Source organism: Pelobates fuscus, chromosome 6, assembly GCF_036172605.1.
Source record: "Pelobates fuscus isolate aPelFus1 chromosome 6, aPelFus1.pri, whole genome shotgun sequence".
NCBI lineage: Eukaryota > Metazoa > Chordata > Amphibia > Anura > Pelobatidae > Pelobates > Pelobates fuscus.
In genome coordinates this window covers 251,660,215-251,685,719 of record NC_086322.1, presented here as the reverse complement: position 1 = coordinate 251,685,719, position 25,505 = coordinate 251,660,215, and the positions used below count along the sequence as shown (strand labels likewise).

General features: G+C 38.4%; 1 protein-coding gene across 2 annotated transcripts in view; it reads right to left on the bottom strand.

Moving 5' to 3' along the window:
* PLEKHH3 (pleckstrin homology, MyTH4 and FERM domain containing H3) overlaps positions 1-25,505 on the bottom strand; it is a 99,984-nt gene that overhangs the window by 37,153 nt on the left and 37,326 nt on the right. For both annotated transcript variants that reach the window (XM_063458932.1, XM_063458933.1), the window contains exons 2-3: positions 10,219-10,274; positions 2,074-2,162 (exon numbers count right to left, since the gene is read on the bottom strand). In XM_063458932.1, the coding sequence (XP_063315002.1) occupies positions 2,074-2,162; positions 10,219-10,274 (145 nt within the window). The remainder of the gene's footprint in view (positions 1-2,073; positions 2,163-10,218; positions 10,275-25,505) is intronic.

The window sequence follows — 25,505 nt, the reverse complement described above, 5'->3', positions numbered from 1 at the left end:
AACTTACATAAATGCATTAGAAAATAATACAAACAAGATATATCTGAAATGTAATCTTTTATTTTTAATATTTTAAAACTGAGGCCAATTTTCCTTTTTATGCTGCTTTTTTTGCAATTAAAAAATGCAATGGTATCCTGGAATAGTTAAACATTTTGTGCAGCTTGTTGGATCAACAGAGGTAAGTTCTCTGAACTGACAGCTGCAAGAATCTCATTAACTGACCGCATGCCCACATTAAGAGTGGAGAAAGATAGAGGTGGTTTAAGCGTAGTGTATAATTGCTTGTATTTAGCAGCTTTATGGCTAAAATTAATCTTGCAATTGTCATCTTAAAACCCCTTGTAGAACAGGAAACCATACCAGAAGCAGTAAAACCATTTAGTACCATAAGAGGCCAACATAGAAGACAGTCAGCGTAGGTCGTTGTTATGGTTTGGTGTAAGCTCAGCTAAGGAAAAAATATATTTGGAAACTCATGACATATTGTGCTACTTTTTTTTTTTTTTTAAAACAATACAATTCTAAATATGTTATATTATCTTAAAGATGTACTGACTACTTGAATCAAACTTTTTTTTTACATTTAAGGAACATTATTATTTAAATTACATAAAATATTTATATCCAGTTTATTTTATATTTTTTTTATAGTTTTTATTTTATATGTATGAATTTTTTGTATTGAAAGATGACATAAAGACAAAAATAATAACATAATGAAACAAGAATGCACGTGTATTGGTAAGTGTAGACATAGCATTACTTCCAAAGTAATGGGAACTCTCTTCTCCTACCGAGGTTCAAACAGGAGTGATGAACACTATATAACCACTCCAGTAGCTCAGCAATCCAACTGGTCTATAGAAGACATAGGAGGACTCTAGACACCTGTATATACTAGAGTGGGGATTATACAACAACTCCATACTGTCAAATGGTAACCATTTGGTTGCGCCACCACATGTGAGTGCAATCCCATTTACTTATATATCTAGTCCATTTCGTCCTGTTATATTACGCTATATAGGTGTCTGTTCTTTTTTTATTCCCGAGTTCCTGTCTTGCTCAGAATTGACATATGGCTTTTATAGAAGTGAGCAGTATGAGATCCCAGTGAGACACAGGCAAGTGTCACCCCATGATAAATCAGATTGACAGGTTACGGTAGGACGGCACCAGGCCACTTATGGCATCATAACCCCTACGGTGCACTACAATGGTTATGATGTTAATAAACAAATGTGATACATAGATCACACATACATGTTTCTAATTTGTTAATACTATTTACATTGTATTTATAAAAAAAAAGCTGCTGTAAATGTTATGTTTATTGAAGTTGTTTTATTTAATATTCCAATTTTCTATTCTTATCTAAAAAGAGAACATTTTCAATAAGTTTTTATTATGGCATCCTAAAGATATTTAGAATGTTTAGCTTATGTAAAAAACAAACAAAAAAAAAACCAATTGGGCACCCTTTGGAATAAATTACAGCTTCCGAGCACTTCCTGTTGCTACAATTCCTATCAATTCCTGCTTTAGGGATTTTTAAACACTCATCCTTAACCTCTTAAATGTACATTACAACTGTTCTCGTCATGTACTTTACTTCAAGACTGCAACGGATGAGTACAGATCATAATGAAAGGGTAATTACACGCTCTGATCCCCCATCGTCCCCTGAGGTCTAAGTCTCTCTTATGTCTTCTTTGCCAATTACCACTATCACATGAATGCGTTACATAATAAAAAAAAAGTAAGGTCATTCTAAAACATGTTCTAAGAATACAAAACAAACACAGAAAAAGATTTTGTAATATGGAATCAAATTATTTAAGATTTTTGTCTCTCTAGATTTGTCATGTGCTCGGTACAGATTTGTGAAAATGACATACCGTAATCTACTTCTACTTTTGGTTATGTGGTTATTTCACTACACAATTTAGACAAACTGACAATGAAAAGAGAGGATACAAAATAATATATCCTTAGAGTCTGCAAAGGTCATTTCGCAGAGCCCAGTCTCAAAATAAACCATAGTAGATCAGACAGTGAACGGGTATTTACCTTTAACAATTACATCTTGATCGTCCTTGTATGTAACCTTGTCGGGCTGTGTAATCAGGCTGTGTTTTTCTTCCAAGGCATGTAAAAGCCTAAAATAAGCAGACACAATCTCTTAGCTAGATGCCTAAACCTGTTACTCAGGAAAATGAAAAGTGACAGCAAATTAAAAAATCCATGCAGTCTCATTTTATGCCAATGGTCCAATGTGACACTCTGCATAGATTTTACAAATATTTAGCCTTAAAACCTTGGATTGTATTACTTTACGATTCTCATAGAATTCATATCTAAGAGTCAATGAGCAACTACTTGATACATAATGGTATATTGCATCCCAAGAAACAAGTGTTACCACTATAGGTTGCTATTACCTTAGGCTAGTAATACTTTTTTTTATTATATTTTTGAGGTTTTCTACATACAGCAATGATATACATCCCAAAAAATATAGATTTTTGGTATATTTTTATAAAGCACGTTTTGTTATTGTATTTGATTATTGTGATTTGGAGCACATATCACTTATATAGATTAAGCACTTAGTACTTTTAGTGATATTATTTTACAGTTTACAATTCCTATTGTGTTATTGAAGCGCTCCACTTTTTTCACTCCAAGAAGACCGTCCAGAAACCGCCTCCAGTGGCCAATGTGTGAATTTGATTACATGTATAGATGATCATGTATTAAAATGATACTATATGATTGAAATTGAAAAATTAGAAAAAAAACATGTAGCAACAACACTTGTCTTCCTTTAAACAAGCACCTAAAACACAAAAAATAGATAATACCCTGTATTATGACCCTGTATAAGAATGATAGACCAAATATCTATTTTCTTAATATGCCTTTAAGAGGCACTGTTAGTTTGTGAGTTTTTCTTAAAGGCATATTCTTTATGAAAACACTGTAATGCTGTTAGAATTTCACTAAAATTTCAATGCAATCAGAATATATATGACAAAGTGTTACTTTGTCTCACCAGTTTTGTCAGATTTTTGTCAAAATTCGTCAAAAGGCAGCGCTTAGAACACAAGAATACGATAAATACACACCCATAGCGCAACCTTTAACAAGCTAAGATTAGGCATAATGTTTGCTCTAGAACTATTTGGATCACTCAACAAGATTTGGCATGCCTCCTAACATTCCCAGATTACATGGGATTGTCTTGCTCTCGGGCTCCTGTCCCACCATCCTAAGTTTCTCTCCTGGTGTCCCAAATCTGGCAACACTAAGATATTGTTCCTAAATCATACAGCACAGCCCCATCGAAAGATGTTTTTGCACAGCGCAGTGTGCTCTTAGGGAATTAAATCCATGCCAGCAATAGTCTGTGCAGGGGAAGTCCTTAATGCTGGCCGGAGTATCTCTGGTCATCCTGACCTGTATTAAGACTAAGATGACCCACTCCTCAAAAAATCATGACCTCAATACTTTGGACCTCCACTGTCCTGAGTTGTTCTTTCCCAATTTTAGAAGGTTATGTGCTTGGTAAGATTTATAGACATGGGCGTGCTAATCTGGGACATGTATGTGGTGCAAAACTCCCAGCACCCAGAGTCTATTCAGGAAACCTATCTGACCTCTAGGTCATAATACTCACACAGAATTATTCACTAAAGGTGAGAATTCAAAATGGATTTGAAATTCAAGGTCAAAATAGCCGACCTCGAAAAAAAAAATTGCATTATATTTAAAATTCACGTTCACTTCTCTCCCTGTATTTGAAATTCACATTCAATCCTCACTTTATTAAATAGGCCTGACAGAGTTATTCTAAATCATGGTAATTGAAAATGAATTTAGAATTTTATGCCCAAAAAAGCTGGATCAAACAAATTATCCAACTCACCTATGCTTTAAGTTCGGCAATATTGGTCATTCGGCAATTTTAACCCTGCTGGTTTCCTCTAGACTTTTCTCTTTCATTTTCTCCTTTGTGTCAGGTTGCTGTAATTTTAGGTGACTTCTCTAGAATTAGTGTTGTCATTAAAGGGTTACTCTAACTTTCTTTACCACTTATGCTTTTATTATGTTTGCCCTCAAGGTACCTTTTTTTTTAAGTGACTAATATTAATATTATTTTTTATTTTTTTTAGCAATTTAAGATTTCGAAAAAATGTATCCCAGTGACTACTTTGATTTCGTAAGCACAGACATAAGAAATGTTAGGATGTACTAACATGCTGGGATGCCTTTGCCACCTAAGGTAAGGGAGGAAAACCACAGGAGCGCTTATTCAGAGTCGATATCGGTAGCCAGACAGTCAAGTAAAGGGCACAAGTGATGGGGATATGGATACATGAAGATAATGTACAGAGGAGCATGGTAGGGGGGAGGTGTGGAGGAGAACAGCTAATCTGAATCAGAGGGAGTAAAATGGATAATCTGTATAATGATGGTGCTGAGATGAGAGACACAGAGAGGAAGAGGAATGCAAAAAATAAACCAGGAAATGAGAAGAGTAATCATAAGATAAAAAATAGAAATTGAGCTAGATTATAAAAATAAGAATTACAGAAAGCTAAAATGGGTGAGAAGGAGAATAAAAAAAAAAAAAATATATATATATATATATATATATATATATATATATATAAATAAATTAGAAAAAAAAAGTTAAGAAAAAATATAAATATAGATGTATATAGCAAAAAAAAAAAAAATGGGTCGCTAGAGAATACTGAGAAAGGGCAGCAGCTGAAATAGCCTGCCCTTCGGTGGGTCCCCGCTCAGTTGCTCATCTTATGCCATTACAGAGAGAACATCTCTGAAACATATCAGACTGGTCCCACCCATACGTGCAGTCCAGATCCGAAATGCCAGATATGTATATATTTTGACTTCTGCTTCTCAGAGAAACTGATAAGGAACTGTCATTCTTTCTTATTTAAAATGAATCTGTAGGTAGTATTATGGATTACTCACAAGCTATTGATGTCGAAAGAGGAACTGTCACTTCCCTGAAAAAAGGTTTTGATTTCATTACCCCACAGCACTATAGATGTGCTGATCTTATAAAGCATAAAACATTTACTTCTACAGAATCTCCGATTATATGCAATACCATTCATCCCATGATGCTCCACTCACATACACCTGAGCACCTGTTTGGAAAGTGCCATATGAACACATTTTGACTTCAAAATTCCTTCTATACTGCTACAGGCACTTGTGCCCTCAGGGAGCCCACATGTGCACATATGATATCAATTAGAAAGCAAAGAAAACAGCTCGTTTGTTCTTTTTTTCTTTTCAAGTAGACCACCCATAGACAAAATTCTAGTGAGCTATTGGGTTATTAAAAAATGAGACAAGCAGAACTCCCGCTTTAAAACACTTTGTCTCTCTAATGATGTGTTTTCCTTATTTAACATTTTATACATTACAGTGTCCTTATCCAATATCTTTTTTTATTGGCTAGTAATAATACAGTTTGATGCCTTATGTCATTTTGTTAATTATTGATAAATAGTCCATTTGTTTCCAAAGCAGTACATATTCGATAATACTGACTAAAAAAACTATACACGTTTTTTGTTTTTACAACAGATGGAGAACAGGCTCATCTAGTCTGCTCATTATGTATTTAAAAAGCTCAGGGTCCCCTTACATATTTTGAAACTCTGTTGCACTGAACAATCAGTCGAAATTTGACAAGTTACCAGATAGTCAGATTAAATATTATTTTCTTTCACTGAACTTCCAATTTGGGATTTACCACTTAAGGAGCAACGGCCTTATTCACTCGATCTACGTCTTTAGCAAAAGCAGTTACATTCAATTCTGCTGTCATTAAATGCAACATGGGATAGTCCGTTTTTGGAACAGGATCTACCCAAGCTCCATAACCTGTACAGGCCATTTAGTGGTGTGGTGGAATGAGCCTTTGGGTTCTAACCCTTCATTTTCTTACAAATTGTTTAAGTGGTTTGATCCCAGCCACCACTGGGGGTCAATCAACAATGGCTGCAGAGTGGCTTGATTTGGGGTGCAAAGAAAGCTCTTGTTTTTTCAAACCACTCAACTATAGGGTCTGGTACAAAACCAGAGACCATTTGTTCACCTTAAATCAATGGCTAGCACAAAAAGAATGAACATCAAAGTTTCCTTTACACACTGCTGCTCTTTAGCTTATTAGCACTTAAGTGCAAGTTGCTCTGTTTTTTATGTTTTTACTCTTAAAGGAATACTATAGGCACCTAAACAACTTATCGTAATGAAGCAGTTTTGGTGTGTATATCATGCCCCTGCAGTCTCAACGCTCAATTCTCTGAAATTTAAGAATGAAACACTTTGTTTATACAGTCCAAATCACAATCTTCCTGAATAGGAACCTAGATATTCTAGGTTACTTTATTGCTTAGTCTGTTTTATTTAGAATTTATTATCTCCTTCTCTGTTAGTAGTCTGCTAGAGCCTGCAGGAGCCTCCTGTGTGTGATTAAAGGAACACTACAGTATTAACAATATAGTGTCCCTCTGCCCCCATCCCTCGTCCCACAGACAGCAAATAATGGGTTAAATACCCTTTAAATACTTACCTGACTCCAGCCCAAGGTCCCTTCTGCCAACTCATGCAAAGCATGAGGATGTCCAGCATTGTTTCACAGAGTCAAACTCTTTGAAAGGCCAGGAAGTGTTTTAGTGGTTGTCAGTTAGACAGCCACTAGAGGCAGACTTAGTTCCTCTGAAACTGCAATGTTTGCAACTGCGGGGCTAAAATGACAGGGACATTGCACCCAGGCCACTTCAATGAGATAAAGCGGTCTGGTTGCCTATAGTGTCCCTTGAAAGTTAAATTTACAGAGCAGGAGATAAAAAAAATCTAAAGTAAGCTAACATCTGAAAGAAAAGGAAACTTTTTTTTTCATGCACGTTCTGTGAGTCAAGCCAGTAGATGTGTGGTCAGGGCTGCATAGACTGAAACAAAAGTGATTTAACACCAAAATAGCAGAGAATCAGCAGCGAGACTGCAGGTGCATGATATAGACACCTACATTGCTTCATAAAGCTACAGTTGTTTTGATGCCTACAGTATCCCTTTAAGATAATTCGCTATCAGCCTATCTATATCTATGCCCTAGCAGAACTCTGGTCAATATTTTCTTTGAGCTAACGCAGTTATTTGTCTGTTTATATAATCTAGCTCAACTCTACCTCCCTGTCCAAGAGTTAGTCCCCTCTTTTTCCCTAACTCATGCCTTTCTGGTGCCGAGTTGAACATTGTGGATGGGGTCACAATTTCCATCTGTTATATGCAGGCAAGGGAAGTGATGGTTAAGTATTTTGATCAGCTGCTTGCAAGGCAGCTCATAGGATGGAATGGCTCAGGACCAAACTTGACAATGATGAAATAAATGGTGAAATAAATCCCAGAGAATGGCAAACAGTAGACCTGGAAAACTACGGGGCACTGCTGTATTTGTGAAACATTACTGAATACAAATATTGAGTTTTATTGCACTAAAAAATATCAATTCGGGGACACCAGGGAACTTTCCTCAGGCATCACTGCATAAGAGCACCATTAAACGCATTTGAGCTGTGTAGCAGGCACTAGGATCAAAAAGAGAGCACTTTAGGGCTTCAACAGTATACTGTCTGAAAGGTGACATAAGCCCAGAAAACCAATATGTCAAATTTCCAAGTTTAAAGAAGGCATTTGGCCCTGTAACTTCCCAATAAAATCTGGAAAACGATATATAGTGTTAAAGGGACACCATTAGAACCAAAATAACATAGGTTTAATGTAGTGGTTTTGGTGTATAGACCAGGCCCCTGCAGTCTCACTGCTCAATTCTCTGCCATTTAGAAGTTAAATCACTCTATTTTGGAAGCCCTAGTCACACCTTACCTGCATGTGACTTACACAGCCTCCATACACATTTCCTGTAAAGAGAGATTTAGATTTTAAACTTCCTTGCATTCATTGCTTTCTGTACTTACCCAATTCCAGCGCCAATCCTCTCGGCACTGGATCAGCACTCTACCTTCTCCTCCGATATCATCCTACAGGGGGGAGGTTAATGTATATGCACTGCGAGTACTGCAATCACATTAGGCCCTCCCCATAGGAAAGCATTGCATGCCCTGTGCAGAGGAGATGTTTAGGAGATGGGACAGAGAGCCCTATCTGGTCTGGTGCTGTCCTACCTACTTAAAGTACAGGAACGCCGTTCCCTGAGCATTCCTACAGAACTCGAACCATGAGGGACACTGCAGGGACATAATCTATACAATAAAACGGCTTCATTAGGCTAAGGTTGTTTTGGTGCTTAGAGTATTTATTTAAATGAATAAATAACCTCAGACTGCTGCATATGAGGAGGCCAGAGATTATAATACCTGATATTTTAATAGGAACAATAGTCACTCCAACGACAGGAAGAGGGTCATAATTCAGGAGGAACAGCAAAGAATGTGTATAGATCCTGGGGCTCCAAAACACAAAGCAGGACTCTCAATGACACTTGTTTAAACAACAGACAGAGTATTACTTATTTACTAACAGCCTCGGACTAGCACTTAGCTGTATGATGTGTGCTGAAATGTCTTATTTAGCTCAGTAAAGCTAGGCAAACACAAAGGAAGGCGCATACGTTATAAAATAAATTATTCATATTTAAATAAATAACTGGCAAAACACCTGCGACCGTTAAATTGGTATTGAGAGCCTTGATCTTTAAACAAGTCACTGGCCTAAATGCACAATAGTTGCAAGAAGGTATTATTAATAAAACATGTCTATTTAATTCACATTGTAGCATGCAGTTCACTTAAAACACGCTTAATATATTCATCTTTAATTTACACCATAAAACCTTTTGATGTGCTGAAAAAAAAAATATATATATATATACATTTATATATATAATGTAAATAAATAATATATATTATAGTATCCTCAATACACAATCTTTGCTCAGATGTTCTCAATTCTCTGCACACACCCAGTTATTTAATAGCACAGATGGCAGTGTTGACCTCCCTCCCCTCCCCTTACCCAGAGTCCTTTGCTGCTGGTGGGAAAATAGGGAGCCAGTCTAATCAGAGTGAGACCTCGGGCCTAAAAATAAACTTGTTTACGTAAATCCATCGGTCAAAGAATTTGGAAAATGGTTTAAAAAAGCGTGGGGAGGGAGTTGCAACGAGGAAAGTCAAGTCGAAAAAATTTGGCAATAAATGACTTTAACGTTAACTCATTCATTGCTGGAGAATAAAGTGGTGGATTTGTATTTATTTCAAAAAAAAATCTGAAAGCAGAACTTCTGGGTAATACAGATTTATATATATATATATATACACAGATTTATAAATATATATATATATATATAAAGAGAGAGAGAGAGAGAAAGACCATTTGTTTTGTTTAAAGGATCACTGTAGGGTCAGGAACACAAACACGTATTCCTTACCCTATAATACTAAACCCACCATATAGTTGGCTTGCCCCCCTTAGCCCCCCTATAAAAGTATAAAACTCACCTTCGTGACTTAATCAAAATGGCAGATTTTTAGCCAAATTGGCTAAAATCAGCACGGGGTGGGGCAAAATGCCGTTTTGGCCAATCAGGACCTCCTCATAGAGATGCATTGAATCAATGCATCTCTATGAGGAAAATTCAGCGTCTCCATGCAGAGCGTTGGGACGCTGAACGGCAGAGCTGCTTACTGTGCAGCCCTGAGCCAGGAAGCACCTCCAGTGGCCATCTAAGGGGTGGCCACTCGGAGGTGTCCCTAGGAGCAATGTAAATACTGCCTTTTCTCTGAAAAGGCAGTGTTTACATAAAAATGCCTGAAGGGAGCTATTATACTACATTAAGCTGTAGTTGTTCTGGTGACTATGGTGTCTCTTTATTTATTTATGAACAAGAATAACTCCCTTACTCTCACATTACAAAGTCACATGTATTTAGGCAAATTTTACCAGGCTATTTGAGTTTCACCTAGAGCTGAAAGTTACCAATTTGTACCTCAGAGTTTAATTGCAATTCTAGGAACAGATGAAGTAAACGATTTAGCACATTATATCATTATTTGTTGTAATACTTCAGATTTCAAACCACCGTATTGATTTAACAATATACAATCCCACAAACATAAGTGGCAATGCATTGTATGAAGACTTTATATTTACCTGTCTGATCCATTGGACACATGGACAGGCTGGGTCACACCAACATCCAGGGTCCCCTGACAAACAACAAAGATGAAGGGTGTTAAGTTGATTCAAAGAACATATGACTAGAAGTAGCAATAGTAAAACATAACAGACAGATGTAGACTGAAACCAAATTGTGTTAAAATATGTTTAATGTGTTGACTGCAATTCTCCTATCAAATGAAAATACATGATATTTATGATTTTCAAAAATGTTCACACAGAGCAACCTTAAAATACAAAAAATATATGTATTTCATACACAACTACATTGAAATATATCACTATAAGTGTCAGAATTGCAGGGAATTTTTAGCAATGTTTAGTAACACATTAACACCAGATGTATTGAGGTTGCTATCTCTTGGATATGACGTGTCCAAATGTTTTGTCCTTTCGATCATAACAAAAGTTTATAACCATCAGGGTAACCATCAAATGTCTACCGCGCATGTTAAATGTCTGTGCCGTACATGCATCTCATGAAAAAGAGACTGAATTAATCAACATTTCCCGGTTACCATAGAGATAGCATGTAATGCCTATCCATGAACCACATGTGAAATATAGTAACAAATGAAAAGAATAACTCACACCAAGGCAGTGTTAAAAGCTAAAAATACAAAGTATACAAAACAAATGATAAGGTTCAAAGACCACTTTTTCGTTTGTTATGTGCACTTTGTATCTTTTACCTTTGAACACGGTGTGGGTACTCTTTTTGTTTGTTACTATATTTGTTACTATATTTGCTACATAGTTTCTGCATTTCCTCACTAGATTTACCCTTTACTTTTTAGGTTTAAGGTGCCCTTAATATTTCAATATTTTTTCAAGGCGCCCCAAGTTAAAAAAATTTCTAGGTTGTATATGTGTACAGCGCAGCAGCATAAACTGGGCCCCTGTTCGGCAGAAATGCTTGCCGTTCAAGCACAGATCCAGAACCTACTCATGGGATGGGCACTGGTAGATTATTTAAAGAAACAATCCAGGCACAATAACCCCTACAGCACTTTGTAGTGGTTATGGTGCCAGTAGTGCTGTAGTGCCCTTCCAGAGTACTAGACAACTTACCTGGGATTTGCCGGGATATGGGCTGTAGTAGGGGATAGGGGCAGTAGGGTGTCTGAGGGGTGCAATATGCCTGCGTGTTCGGGGTGCAGTGAGTGTTCAAGAGTGCATTGTGTTTGTGAAGGATGTAGTGTGTGTGTAAAGGATGCAGTATGTGTGTGTAAAGGGGTGCAGTGTGTGGGGGGGCAGGTTGTATGAGGGGTACAGTGTGTGTGTGGGGAGGCAGTGTGTGAGGGGTACAGTTTGTGTATATGGAGGGCAGTGTGTGTGTATGGGGGGCAGTGTGTGGGTATAGGGGGGTTGTGTGTGTGAATGGGGGGGGGGTAATTGTGTGTATTGTGGGTCTGTGGGGGTAAGAGGACAGATACATATATACTTTATTTATTTTTCATTAAAAAAAAAAAAATATTATTTTCATATCCCCCTCCATGCTTACCTTTACCTTGGAGGGGGGACAGTACTAATCCTTGGTGGTCCGGTGGAGACGCTCTGGTGGTCCAGGTAGTGAGAGAGAGAAGCCTCAGGAGCTTCTAGAGTTCACTCTCGCGAGATTTGAAACAATGCCGTGGTAACCGCGGCACTGCTCCAAGCTCGCGAGAGGAGAACCCGGTGGAGCTGCAGGAGCTCTATGGTTTTATAAATAAAAAGAGCAGACACCTTGTTATATAAATTATATAATTTTTCAAATGTAAATTGTATACTCTCAAGTCTCAAAATGTCCTACACCACTCGTCTGACCTAAAAGTTACTCACCACTGCAAAGCTCCTCCTACTACGTAATCTCTGGAAATGGACAAGGCAGCAACACATGCAGCTGTCCTTCCATATCATTAATGGAAGAATCGATATAATTTTGTATTAAATACTTAGTAGTTATGCCCCAAAATTAAACAGGTATGTTTTCTGAGGGGGTATATAAAAACAACTTGCAAGCCCTTTCTCAGGCATAAACTTTCAGTCAGAGAAGTAAGCGCACTCTAGTGCAGCATGCCTGCCACATTTCTTAGCTCTGTGGAACTAACGGAAGCGGAAGAAAATTTCCCCGACTATCTTAGTGATATCCAGGGAATTGTTTCTGCCCCCATTTACAAAAGTGTCACTTTTATAAACGGTCAAAAAAATGGCAGACTCTAGACTCATAAAGCATTTCCGCTAGTTCAAGTGGTATAAATGAAAATTAAGTGCCAATCATTTTGTATAATTGAATGTGTATATAGTTCTTGTAGAATTATAAATCATGGTAACGAGAGCATGAAGTAACTGAATAAAAAAAGATGCAAAACAAACAAACATAATAAAACAAAACAAAGAACAAATAGTATTTTCAGACCAAAAGAATATGAACAAACATACATCCCTCTGGTCCAACAAGTTATGGGCAATAAAATCAGGCCAATAAATAAAACATATGATTGCCTAGTTATGTTTAAGCTGGCAAGTCCCGACGCATTTCTCTCCTAGTTGCTGCCTTAGTATAATTCTTCCCTCTTCGCCAGCCTTATTTCTTCTCCCTACGTAAGATTACATTTACCAAAATATATGACACAAATTTGGCAATGTACTGGATTGAAAGAGCTGCTACGATAAATGCTGAGTGTGAAACAGGTAAAAGGAAATACTCAGCTAATAGTCACTTCTCTATTCTCGAAAACTGTGAAACGTAGATTGCATGTGGTTAGATTGCCAAATGTTTCACATGTTTAATCTAGTTTCTGATAATATAAATGTGTGCATTAAAACCTCTGCATCACTAGTCATACCATTTATCATTATCGTGTTCTTTATCATTTTCTCATTTTCTATATATCCACTCTTCACTATTATCTTTTATCTTGACATTGATCCTTTCAGTTACCTCTGAATAATTCGGTCAATATTTTTAATGTTGTATTGTTTTCTGCTTTTTCTCTTTTACTATTTTCACTATGTATTTATTCATTAATAACTGAATAAAGAGCCAACAAACACTGCAACCTTACCTTCTTTAAAAGTAGAGTGGACTCCCTAAGGTACAAAATAGACATGGCCGGGCAGGCTGTGCCAGTCAAGGTAGCAGGAACCTAGATGGCTACAGTGTTAGTGCATAAATGTGGGCCAACAGGTTTTAAAGGAACATTGCATGCACCATAACCAATGCAGAATGCTGTACTGATTAAGGCACCCCTCTGTAATTAGTCAAACGAAGTTAGCCAGTTTAACTTCTCATCTGGGATCTGCAGAGCACTGTTCCCTGCCTCCACAGCAGCCAACAGAGAGCCCAAAGCTCTCTGCAGGACTCGGTTTAGGAGCTCACAGAAGCTCTTAAGCAGGAGCTTCCGCCTCTCTGTCACATGTAAAGAAGACAAGGAGTGCAGCCTGGGAGAAACCAAAAGTAAGAAGCAAAACCAGGCCACTCCTGGCACCATGGCCACTTACAGTACATTGCAGTGGTTATGGTGTGTTGAGTGTTCCTTGAAATTGAAATATTCAAATCTAAAGTAAGGGAGGCAATAATATGTTCCACGTATTTCAAAAGCCATTCAAAGAATTTATAACCAGCTACTGAGATATTGTCAGAAATGGTCTGTACTCACAAATCCTCTAGCCCAGAACATTATAAAACAGTTAAGGTACATGAAACCAAAAAGTTATGTTTAACATAATCCCAATAATTCCCTCTCGACACTTTTTGCCAGAGAGATTCAATTTCACATGCTGGCAACTGAGACATTAGAGGACACAATGCAATTTATATATGACTGGGAAAGAGTCAATAAATGAATCACACCGAGGACCACATGGAAATGTGTCTGCCAACAGAATGTGTAATGTGTGAGTGTCTGGTAGCAAAACAACTGTGATGGCAAATTACATGGAATTTATATGTGGTGGTAAAAGATGCCAGAGGTGGCAACACTAACTTCTGGCACAATACAGCTTGCAATGTAAATGTCATAATTGCCAGCTGACATCTAATCTCTAGTGACTCAGCTAACAGGCACGACATTTTGTAAGCTAGACTGTATGAGTTAAGGTAAGGTTAAGGTAAACTGACATCAGTTTTAATATTATACCAAATAAATAATAGATAACATATAACACAATCTCTACGGGCAGGATTCTGTTAGCAGAGTAAAAACAAATCAAGTTTTTTTTACATTTTTCATAGTAATGTCGGGAAATAATGTTTTTGTCCTTTTCTAAGTAGTCCCCATTGGGAAACACAACTCCCACCCCACACACAGTTTTTTAATGAATTGTCCCCAACAACCTTTAATGGGTTCGATACATTTATTTTATTTATCTCCCTCACCCGCTGATCATGTGGATGTCTCCTTCGCTTTTTAAATTTAATACCCCCATCCGCTGGCCATGGTTTGGGGTAGAGGGGTGTACAGAGACGGGTCCACCTGTTTTTTATTGACTTTTAAGTCCCCACCCAATATCCAATGATTGGGGCACAGATTTAGAGTTAGGAACCCACCCCAATGGGATGTGGGTTTTCAAGTGACTGGCCAGCAATTACAGTGTTTAAACAGGTTAAAGTTACACTATTTAGTAGACATGCCCCACCAGCAGCATGGCTGGTTAAGGCATAAGGAAGGTTAAAAACCTCCCTTAAAGCAATATGGGTTCATATTGACGAACATAGGATTATTTTAAATATTATTTTAATTCACTTTTTTTTTTGCGCCCACATGAATAGTCCTTACCCTGCCAAGGGTTTCTTTTTTTTAAGCTTAAAAAGTTCTCCTGCCCACACCAAAACCTACACAAATGGTCAACAACACAATGAGTCAAAAAAGTTAAACTGTACCACAAAGACGTTGTATACAATCACTTGAGTCAGAATTCACATATTAACCCGATTGATTGTATTGTACCCATGAATAACTTACTCTACTGTACCATAATGTATGATAAACCGCTACATTGATTTTACCCGTCCTTATGTGTTGATCTCATATTTGTTAACAAACTGTAATACTTGTACATACACACCAACTGAATGTCTCGCTTCTAAAATTCAAAAATAAAGAATATATTTTTTTTTTAAACTTCTCCTGCCTAGATAGAAGTGAATAATACTTTGCTAAGGTGCGCCCTTCTGGATGGATTTGGTCCCCATTTGGGTTAATACTGATGCTTAGTAGATATCCCAAATCCTAAACTGTGCATAGGGTTCTGGCGAAAAAAAGCACTGATTTTAAACCAGATAGAAAATACATCCGGTTAATTTGTGGAGATTTGGTTGGGCTGATCGAATTCTAATCAGAATTAGCTTTATTAAATATGAGAATTGTCACTCTGGTCAGTATTTAGTTAATAACATCCAGTATTTCGTTAATAACCATGTAAGTGTGTGCATGCTTTATTAAAATGCTGTTAGTTTAATGTAATTGATGTCTAAAAAGGGGTTTTGCCCATTATATTCAGAAAAAACGGAATAGAAATGGGCATTTAACTCATGGTTTTCTTTGTATTATCTAATAAAATTGAGTTTCATCCACCTGTCGTTATTGAGAGTTGAGACTCAGACACCTCTGCAGACGATATGATGACATCAGTGTTAGTGTTTCATAAATCATAGGTTCTGCCCAAAATTGGTGGGAATTATGCTCCCGGGCAGAATCTTCTATTTTCAGGTTCTTTCATTTAGTTAGCCCCTCTCTTGATATCTATGTGTTGGCAGTGAAGAATTCTCCATTCTTGTCCATCCCCCAATCAGCGCCTTTTTTCCACCACTGTTTAACACTATAGCTAGCTTTACCAGACAATGACTGGTTGGCACGTGACCCGCAGTTTAAAGCAGAGCATGAAATCGCTGTGATGTGGTAATCCTGTACTGTGCATTATTAAATAAAAGATATTAATGCACCAAGGAACGAAGCAAGGGTAATCCTTGACTCACGCAACCCCGAGTGCTATCCAAATCCTGATTTACATGTGATGTGCGTATTAATGCTGATCACAATATCGCCCCTGTTTGATGATGAGTCTGCCATCACCGCAGTTTATATGATCTATTATAAACTCACAGCATGCACAGAGTACTACCAAATCGAAAACATTCCTGCGCCCAGAATGGGAGCAAGGGTTAATCCTCCTTGGCTCATGCAACATTGACTAGCACTAAAACATGTTTTTTTAATTATCCTTTGAGTCCTGACTACAGTCTCTTTCATGTTACACAAACTATCAGTAACATGCGATATAGTGTATAGTGTCTTTGCACACAGTACATATTGCAGAACTGGAGTAGGGTGCTTCAACGCAATTTCAAATTTCATGTTTCACGGGTTTTAGTACTCACATGATGATGCTTACAAGAAAAGTTGCTACCTATAATAATTCCTGGCCTCTCTAGAATAAACAAGTTGTATCCTTTTTTACTACTTTTCTATTTTTCGTGGTTTAGTACCACCTAACAAAATAGTGGTTTCAATATTTAATATAAAATATAATGTTTTTTATTTTTTTTTTTTGTTATGCTCTTCGTCAGTACTTCTGATTACATGTGTTGTTGTTTTTTCTGTTTGTATTTTTTTTGTTTTGCTTTTTATTAGAAATTTTAAGTTCTGGTTCCAACCTTGCAAAAATACCTAAATAGCTAAATATTAATTGATAAGCTTAGAAAAAAAATTAAGTTTTGGAACATTCCTGAATATATCCAGGAGTTGAAAACATTTCAAATGATTAAATTTCAAACTCGTTTTCCTGGCTCTATAAGGTCTTTAGGTGCCCCCCACCCTCAGGGTCCCACTCTCGCTGGGCTGAAGTGGTTAAACACTTACCTTTCTCCAGCACCAGGCTCCCTCGGCGCTGGGGAACTCTCCTCCTCCCAATGTCAGCGCCGAATGCGCGTGCACAGCAAGAGCCGCGCGCATTCAATCAGTCCATAGGAAAGCATTTCTCAATGCTTTCCTATGGACGTCAGCGTCTCCTCACTGTGCTTTTCACAGTGAGAAGCACGGAAGTGCCTATAGCGGCTGTCAGTGAGATAGCCACTAGAGGTTGAATTAACCCTAATGTAAACATAGCAGTTTCTCTGAAACTGCTATGTTTACAGCTGCAGGGTTAACCCTAGATGGACCTGGCACCCAGACCACTTCATTGAGCTGTAGTGGTTTGGGTGCATATAGTGGTCCTTTAATGCCCATACAGTGTTGTGATTGTGAACAGCCTCTGTTAAATATAGATATGCAATGTTTTACATGCAAGCATAATTTAGCAATATCCTCAATTGTATTTAATGTGATACTAGAAATGTAATACAATGCATTACAGTCCCATTTCATAGTCTCACTCCAATCTACAACCATAGGTGGTTAGATACCTTAGAACAGTGGTAGGGAGGGACCTTTGGCACTCCAGTTGTTGTGGACTACATCTCCCCTGATGCTTTTACAGTATTATTCGCTGTAAGAGCATTATGACGTTGACATTATTACTTACTAAAGCGCAGTCCAATCAGGACCTTCCATGTGTCAGAGCTTCTCTTTTGAAGTCACACCATTCCCATACTTTGCATTAAAAGCTAGCTATTTCAAAAATTCCAAATCAGTTACAATTTTAAAATGTAGGTATTTTTAATGGTATTTATTTCACCCCAAATTGCTAAAACTGGTTCAGATAAATTGTGCCAAATATTCGCTGAAATTTAGACATAAAAGGGTTGGCGAAAAATGTGGTAAATTTCCCTCAAAGTGTCCCAGGAATTTTTTTTCAAATGTTGGCAAGTAGGCAGGGCCGGGGATATTAAGGGCTATCAGGATTATCAGAAAAAGAGAGCAATCAAGCAAAAAGTCTTCTAAACCAGGTGGCTTATCACAGTCTCAGACATTAAGTAAACACAGACACTCACAGAACACAGCAAGGAAAGGGGGGGAGGGATAGGCATGCTAAATACATCAATGCTTCCTTCACAGCTAATGTCATCAAGAAAGGTTCTGTTGTGCATACTCACTAGGGGGGCATGTAACTAATTACCCCAACAAAAGCCGAAACACTAAAAGCTTTATTCAACCATAAACTCATTTGTGTTTTTTTCTTCCTGACTTATTTAACAGGTTAAACAGATGAATTGTTGTGTTGATGTGTGTGTGTGTATATATGTAACAAAAATCTGGACATTTTTACATCCCGAAAATAATTAAAATATATGTAAAAGTGATTTAATTTGTATTATATTCACTTTATTTCTGTTTTTATTTCTTAATTTTTTGTTGAATGTTTTTCCTCTGTTCATACTCGCACCTCTGATGCTCACTACCAAGGCTTCTCTAGGACTGCGACGTTCCTATGGAACTACCTTCCCTGCTCCATTAGACGCACCCTCAGTCTCAGTTCCTTCAAAAGATCATAAAAACCCACTTCTTTAGGAAAGCATATCAATTAAACTGTTAAGAGCTTTCTTTCCCTGCACCTTGGTAACTCACCCTGTATCCTCTCCTGCAACTGTATCATCTAAAAAACAAACCCTTCATTGTAAACTATTCTAGTAACCTACCTTTTCCCCAATCGTGAAATACATCCTACCCTTACCTCTTGTGCCACTTTACCCCACTCCCTCTAGAATGTAAGCTCGTTTGAGCAGGGACCTCAACACCCTCTGTTCCTGTGTGTCCAACTTGTCTGGTTGCAAATACCTCTGTGTTAGTCCACCTATTGTACAGTGCTACAGAATTTGCTGGCTCTTTATAAAATTATCAATAATAATAATAATATAATATATAATAATTTATAAAGTTTACATTAAACACATACATATTTTTACAGATAATGTAAAGCACTGCAGAAAAAGCTGGTGCTATATAAATACCAATAATAATATTGATATTGGACTTTCTTATAGTATATAAAATATTGGAGTGAAATGTTAATTAATGCATAGTCCCTTTTAAGTACATACGAAGCCCCTTGGACAAGATGGATCAGAGGAGGTACTAAAAAGATGTTATAAGGTAAGAGTTCTGGCCAAGTGCTTCAGTAAGAAAGTAGTTTTTTCTGAACTGTAAATTTTATAGCATGACAGGAGGCTTCGTATTTGCTTAAGTCTCTCTTTACTAGAACTCCACAGCAGCACATTAACATAGAGATAAAAACACCAGAGAAAAAAAAAATCATGAATCTATAAAAGTCTTCTCCCAACTAACTATTTCCTCTTTCTTTGCTGCTCCGCAGACAGTACAGGTCAGAGTACCACTGCCTCCTGTTTTATATGGGTGGTTGTGGATATTTTACTGTATTTATATGTTTATTACTGTATGGATTTATTTGTTTAGAGGGTATTTTTGCATCTACCTACTTAGTGCTGTAGGGATTGATTTATTTAGCTATACTGTATTTTCTACACCTACCTGCTTAGTGCTATAGGGATTTATTTATTTAGCTATACTGTATTTTCTGCATCTACCTTCTTAGTGCTGTAGGGATTTATTTATTTAGCTATACTGTATTTTCTGCATCTACCTTCTTAGTGCTGTAGTGTTTGATTTATTTAGCTATCTGTATTTTCTTCACCTACCTGCTTAGTGCTGTAGTGATTGATTGATTGATTTACTCTGTTTTTCTGCATCTACCTTCTTATGTCTGCAGAGAGTTATTTGTTTAGAATGTGTTTACCTTCCTACTGCCATTATGATTTATTTATTAGATTGTATTTTTCTTTCCCTACTTTTTTGCTGTTGGGATGTATTTTCTCTTATGACTTTTCTGCATTTTCCTGTTTTGGGCCCCCATGTCTGGGGATCGTTTTTTTTCTTGGGTTTGGGGGGGGGGGTTTCCTTTTTTTCCCTGTATGTAGTGTGTGTACAGTGATGTAGTGTGTGTTTGTGTAGTGGATGTAGTGTTTGTATGTACTAGATTAAATGTGTTTAGTGGATGCAGTGTCTGTAGAGGATGTAGTGTGTGTATTAGACGCAGTGTCTGTGTATAGTGAATGCAGAGTGTTTCAATTTGTGGTGGATGTAGTGTGTGTACTGTGAATACAGGATGTTTGTGTAGTGGATGCTGTGTGTACACAATCCAGAGTGTGTGCATAGTTTAGTGAATGCAGAGTGTGTGTTAGTGTGTAATGAATGCAGAGTGTGTTTTAGTGTGTAGTGAATGCAGAGTGTCAGTGTAATGAATGTAGTGTGTGTGTTAGTGCAGTGAATGCAGAGTGTGTGTAAATGTGTAGTGAATGCAGAGTGTGTGTTAATGTGTAGTGAATGCAGAGTGTGTGTTAATGTGTAGTGAATGTAGAGGGTGTGTTAGTGTGTAGCGGATGCAGAGTGTGTGTTAGTGTGTAGCGGATGCAGAGTGTTAATGTGTAGTGAATGCAGAGAGTGTTTGAGTAGTGGATGTAGTGTGTGTACAGTGATGTAGTGTGTGTTTGTGTAGTGGATGCAGTGTTTGTATGTACTAGATGAAATGTGTTTAGCGGATGCAGTGTCTGTAGTGGATGTAGTGTGTGTATTAGACGCAGTGTCTGTGTATAGTGAATGCAGAGTGTTTCAATTTGTGGTGGATGTAGTGTGTGTACTGTGAATACAGGATGTTTGTGTAGTGGATGCTGTGTGTACAGTTGGTGCAGAGTGTATGTTAGTGTAGTAAATGCAGAGTGTGTGTCAGTATAGTGAATCCAGAGTGTGTGCATAGTTTAGTAAATGCAGAGTGTGTGTTAGTGTGTAATAAATGCAGAGTGTGTGTTAGGGTGTAGTGAATGCAGAGTGTGTCAGTGTAATGAATGTAGTGTGTGTGTAAATTTGTAGTGAATGCAGAGTGTGTGTTAATGTGTAGTGAATGCAGGGAGTGTGTTAGTGTAGTGAATGCAGAGAGTTTGTTAATGTGTAGTGAATGCAGAGTGTGTTAGCGTGTAGCGGATGCAGAGTGTGTGTTAGTGTGGTGAATGCAGAGTGTGTTAATGTGTAGTGAATGCAGAGTGTGTGTCAGTATAGTGGATGCAGAGTGCATGTTGTATTAGTGAATGCAGTGTGTGTATTGTATTAGTGTATTAGTGTATGCAGTGTGTGTGTTGTGTCAGTGTATGCAGAGTGTGTGTTGTGTCAGAGTATGCAGAGTGTGTGTTGTGTCAGTGTATGCAGTGTGTGTGTGTGTGTGTGTTGTGTCAGTGTATGCAGTGTGTGTGTGTTGTGTCAGTGTATGCAGTGTGTGTGTGTTGTGTCAGTGTATGCAGTGTGTGTGTTGTGTCAGTGTATGCAGTGTGTGTGTGTGTGTTGTGTCAGTGTATGCAGTGTGTGTGTGTGTGTTGTCAGTGTATGCAGTGTGTGTGTGTGTGTGTGTGTTGTGTCAGTGTATGCAGTGTGTGTGTGTGTGTGTTGTGTCAGTGTATGCAGTGTGTGTGTTGTGTCAGTGTGTGTGTGTGTGTTGTGTCAGTGTATGCAGTGTGTGTGTGTGTGTGTGTTGTGTCAGTGTATGCAGTGTGTGTGTGTTGTGTCAGTGTATGCAGTGTGTGTGTGTGTTGTGTCAGTGTATGCAGTGTGTGTGTGTTGTGTCAGTGTGTGCAGTGTGTGTGTGTGTGTTGTGTCAGTGTGTGCAGTGTGTGTGTGTTGTGTCAGTGTATGCAGTGTGTGTGTGTGTTGTGTCAGTGTATGCAGTGTGTGTGTGTTGTGTCAGTGTATGCAGTGTGTGTGTGTGTGTTGTCAGTGTATGCAGTGTGTGTGTGTGTGTTGTCAGTGTATGCAGTGTGTGTGTGTGTTGTGTCAGTGTATGCAGTGTGTGTGTGTGTTGTGTCAGTGTATGCAGTGTGTGTGTGTGTTGTGTCAGTGTATGCAGTGTGTGTGTGTGTGTTTGTTGTGTCAGTGTATGCAGTGTGTGTTGTGTCAGTGTATGCAGTGTGTGTGTTGTGTCAGTGTATGCAGTGTGTGTGTGTTGTGTCAGTGTATGCAGTGTGTGTGTGTGTGTTGTGTCAGTGTATGCAGTGTGTGTGTGTGTGTGTGTGTGTTGTGTCATTGTATGCATTGTGTGTGTGTGTTGTGTCAGTGTATGCAGTGTGTGTGTAAATGTGCAATCTGGGGGAGGGGAAAAGGGAGGGGGAGGAAGGGGCATTTTAACAAACATTTAAAAAAAAAAAAAATTAATTTAGTTAAATGGTTTCTCCCCCCTCCCTGCTTACCTTTGTCCAGGGTGGGGGGGGAGATTCCATGATCCCTGGTGGTCCGGTGGGGGGGGAGATTCCATCCCTGGTGGTCCGGTGGGGGGCCCCCCGGCTCCCTGTTACCGCAGAGGGGGCCCAGGCAGCACACTGCTTCTCCTCTTCTCTCCTCCAATAACTCTCGCGAGACCCGCGGAGCGTTGCCATGGCAACTGGGTCTCGCGAGAGTTATTAGCAGAGAGGAGAAGAGGAGAAGCAGTGTGCTGCCTGGGCCCCCTCTGCGGTAACAGGCAGCCGGGGGGCCCGCGGCTGCACAAATAGATCGCGATATTCGCGACCTATGTGTGCAGGGAGGGAAAGTGGGGCCCAGGACTGCCAGAGCAGTCCGGGCCCCCCAGGGCCGCCGGGCCCGTGACAACCGTCATGGTTGTCAGCCCCTGATGGCGGCCCTGCACAGAAGAATGCTATGTACAGTTACATAGAAGAATGCTATGTACAGTTACATAGAAGAATGCTATGTACAGTTACATGTGGGCCTAGGCGGTGAGACGATTCAGCTGCAGTGTCCACCCATAACCCACTGGGGTAGAGTGGTCTATAATTATATAAAGAACTATTTCAGTACTTCCTCAAGGCTTTTTTTTTTTTTTATTCTTTATTTTTCGTGCAGTGATATAGATAACATGTAGTCTAGTAATGCCACAACAGCGATTACTATATTTTTCAGATACATAGAAATACAATTGCATGGCATGAAAGACTGTGCACATTTTTTAAAGTTAAAGTGGAGTAACAGAAGTGAATGGCAGATTTAACAGCACATTTTTAGGAGAGGATAAAACATGGGTGAATCTGGCTGTATAGCATCATTTGATTGTTTTAAACTCTCTAAACTAGACACGCTTGTGATTAGTTTTGTAACGTTTAAAGATTATGGTAAATACATGGCATAGCCTTTCGGAGAGGGTCAAACATGCATACTTATGCCGAGATTATAACAGCGTAAATTCTTGTTGTAAGTGGGGACAATTTAAACAATTTAAAGTGAGACAGGTTAAACAGCGCAGTTTTGTAGTAAAAACATTAATACTTCTGGCTTTACAACCTCAGTAGATTATTTTTAGCTTGTTAAGCGAAACAGGCTTACGATTAATTCAAGTGTGTTGAGGGTTATATCAAATACATGGCATTGCGGTTCGGAGAGGGTCATTCCGTTGTACCTATGCTATTATTATAGCTGCTGGTATGCTTTCTTTTGTTATGAGGCAGGATATGTCTGGCAAGAAAATAAATAAATGTGAGAGCATCAGTAAATCTTTTGCCCAGGGTCACCTACGGCTATCGGCAGAGTATTACAGTGAGTTTACAGTCTATATATACAGACTAGAGTACTCTGGTCTTGGGTGCCTCGGGTACAAGAGAGGGTGACCGGAGGCAAGCTGGCCAAACCAACACACATTAGTACAATTACGCTGAGAGGTATACAGGCTATACTCCTCAAGGCTTTTTTGATGAAGATATGGGCATTTTAAAATGACACAGGGCTACCGGCCACAATGTTTTTTCTCATTATTTGCTCTATATACACACATGTATCCTATAGCTAATCTGATCACAAAAGTTTGAGTCTGTTGAAAACACTTAGCAATCGCATCATATTTTATAAGAAAGGGTTCCTAGCTCTTTTTACAGCCTGGAGACAATGCTTTTTGACTACTCATAGAGAATAACATCTCTCCATTAGCCTGCTCATCTATTTTAGACTATGTGCCATTTTTTGTAATCTCATGAATGCTCCATTAGCTATACCACTGAAAAACACGATACATTTGGTTCCCGGGGTCCTGTAGAATGTTAATGCCCATAAAATATTTACTGTAATTAATAGGGACGTCACACCAAAAGTTTCTTTATAAAATAAAAATGTACTAAATATTACACTTTGGTGAAATGACAGTTTAGATTAAACATTTAGGCCAAAACAGGACATTAAAAAAATCTAAGGTAATTTAGCCTATTTTTTTAAAAACTCAATTCAATTCATGTCAGATTAACATTATGTGGAACAAGACCCAGTGACATGTATTTTTGCACAGATCAGCTTGGAAACAGTCGGTGTAATAGATAACAGTCGGTGTAATAATGTTTTTGGTAGGATTGAGACTACAGATTATATGAAGTGATTAATGGGTGGTACCTTTAAAGGAACACTATAGCATTAGGAATACAAATATGTATTTCTAACGCTATAGAGACCTAGTCACCGTTTAGGTGACTAGACCCCGTTGCGTGGCGAATAAATGGTTAATTAACCATTTATTTGCTTACCTTAATCCAGCACCGGGCTCCCTCTGCACTGGTGACCTCTCCTTCTCCATCGACGTCAGCTTCCGAGTGGAGCCAAATGCGCATGCGTGGCCAGAGGAGTGTGCGCATTCAAACCCGCTTATAGGAAAGCATTACTCAATGCTTTCCTATGGGGATCTTTTTTGACACTGGACTCCGTGAGGACGTTCAGCGTCAAATACGGTAAGTGTGATTTACTCTGTTTCAGGGAGACAGCCACTAGAGGCTGGATTAACCCTGCTATGTAAAAATAGCTATGTTTTCAGCTGCAGGGTTAAAACTAGGGGGACCTGGCACCCAGACCACTTAATTGAGCTGAAGTGGTCTGCGTGCCTATAGTGGTCCTTTAAACAGGTACTTTGGATAGAGTTCTAATACTCTTAATTCCTACATACTAGAGGTGTGATTATTTAGAGACAGTCTGTTGTGTCTACAGAAATGAGTACCAGAAGCAAATAACTGTACTGGTTTCAAGATTTTCCTCTTGGAGATTGGGAACATGTAACCCAATCATGGACAACACAGGCTGAAAAAGCAACATTTTGTAAATGTATCCAGCAACTTGGAGTGAAAATATGTATTTGCAGAACAAAGATACAAGCCACGTGGATTGATTAACTGTACATCCCTCACAAGGGTCTCTATTCCAGTAATAAATATATACAGAACCCTCCATTAAAATTGACACCCATGATAAATATGAACAAATAAGGCTGTGAAAATGTGTCTTTGTTTAGCCTTTTGATCTTTTATTAAAAAAATACACAAA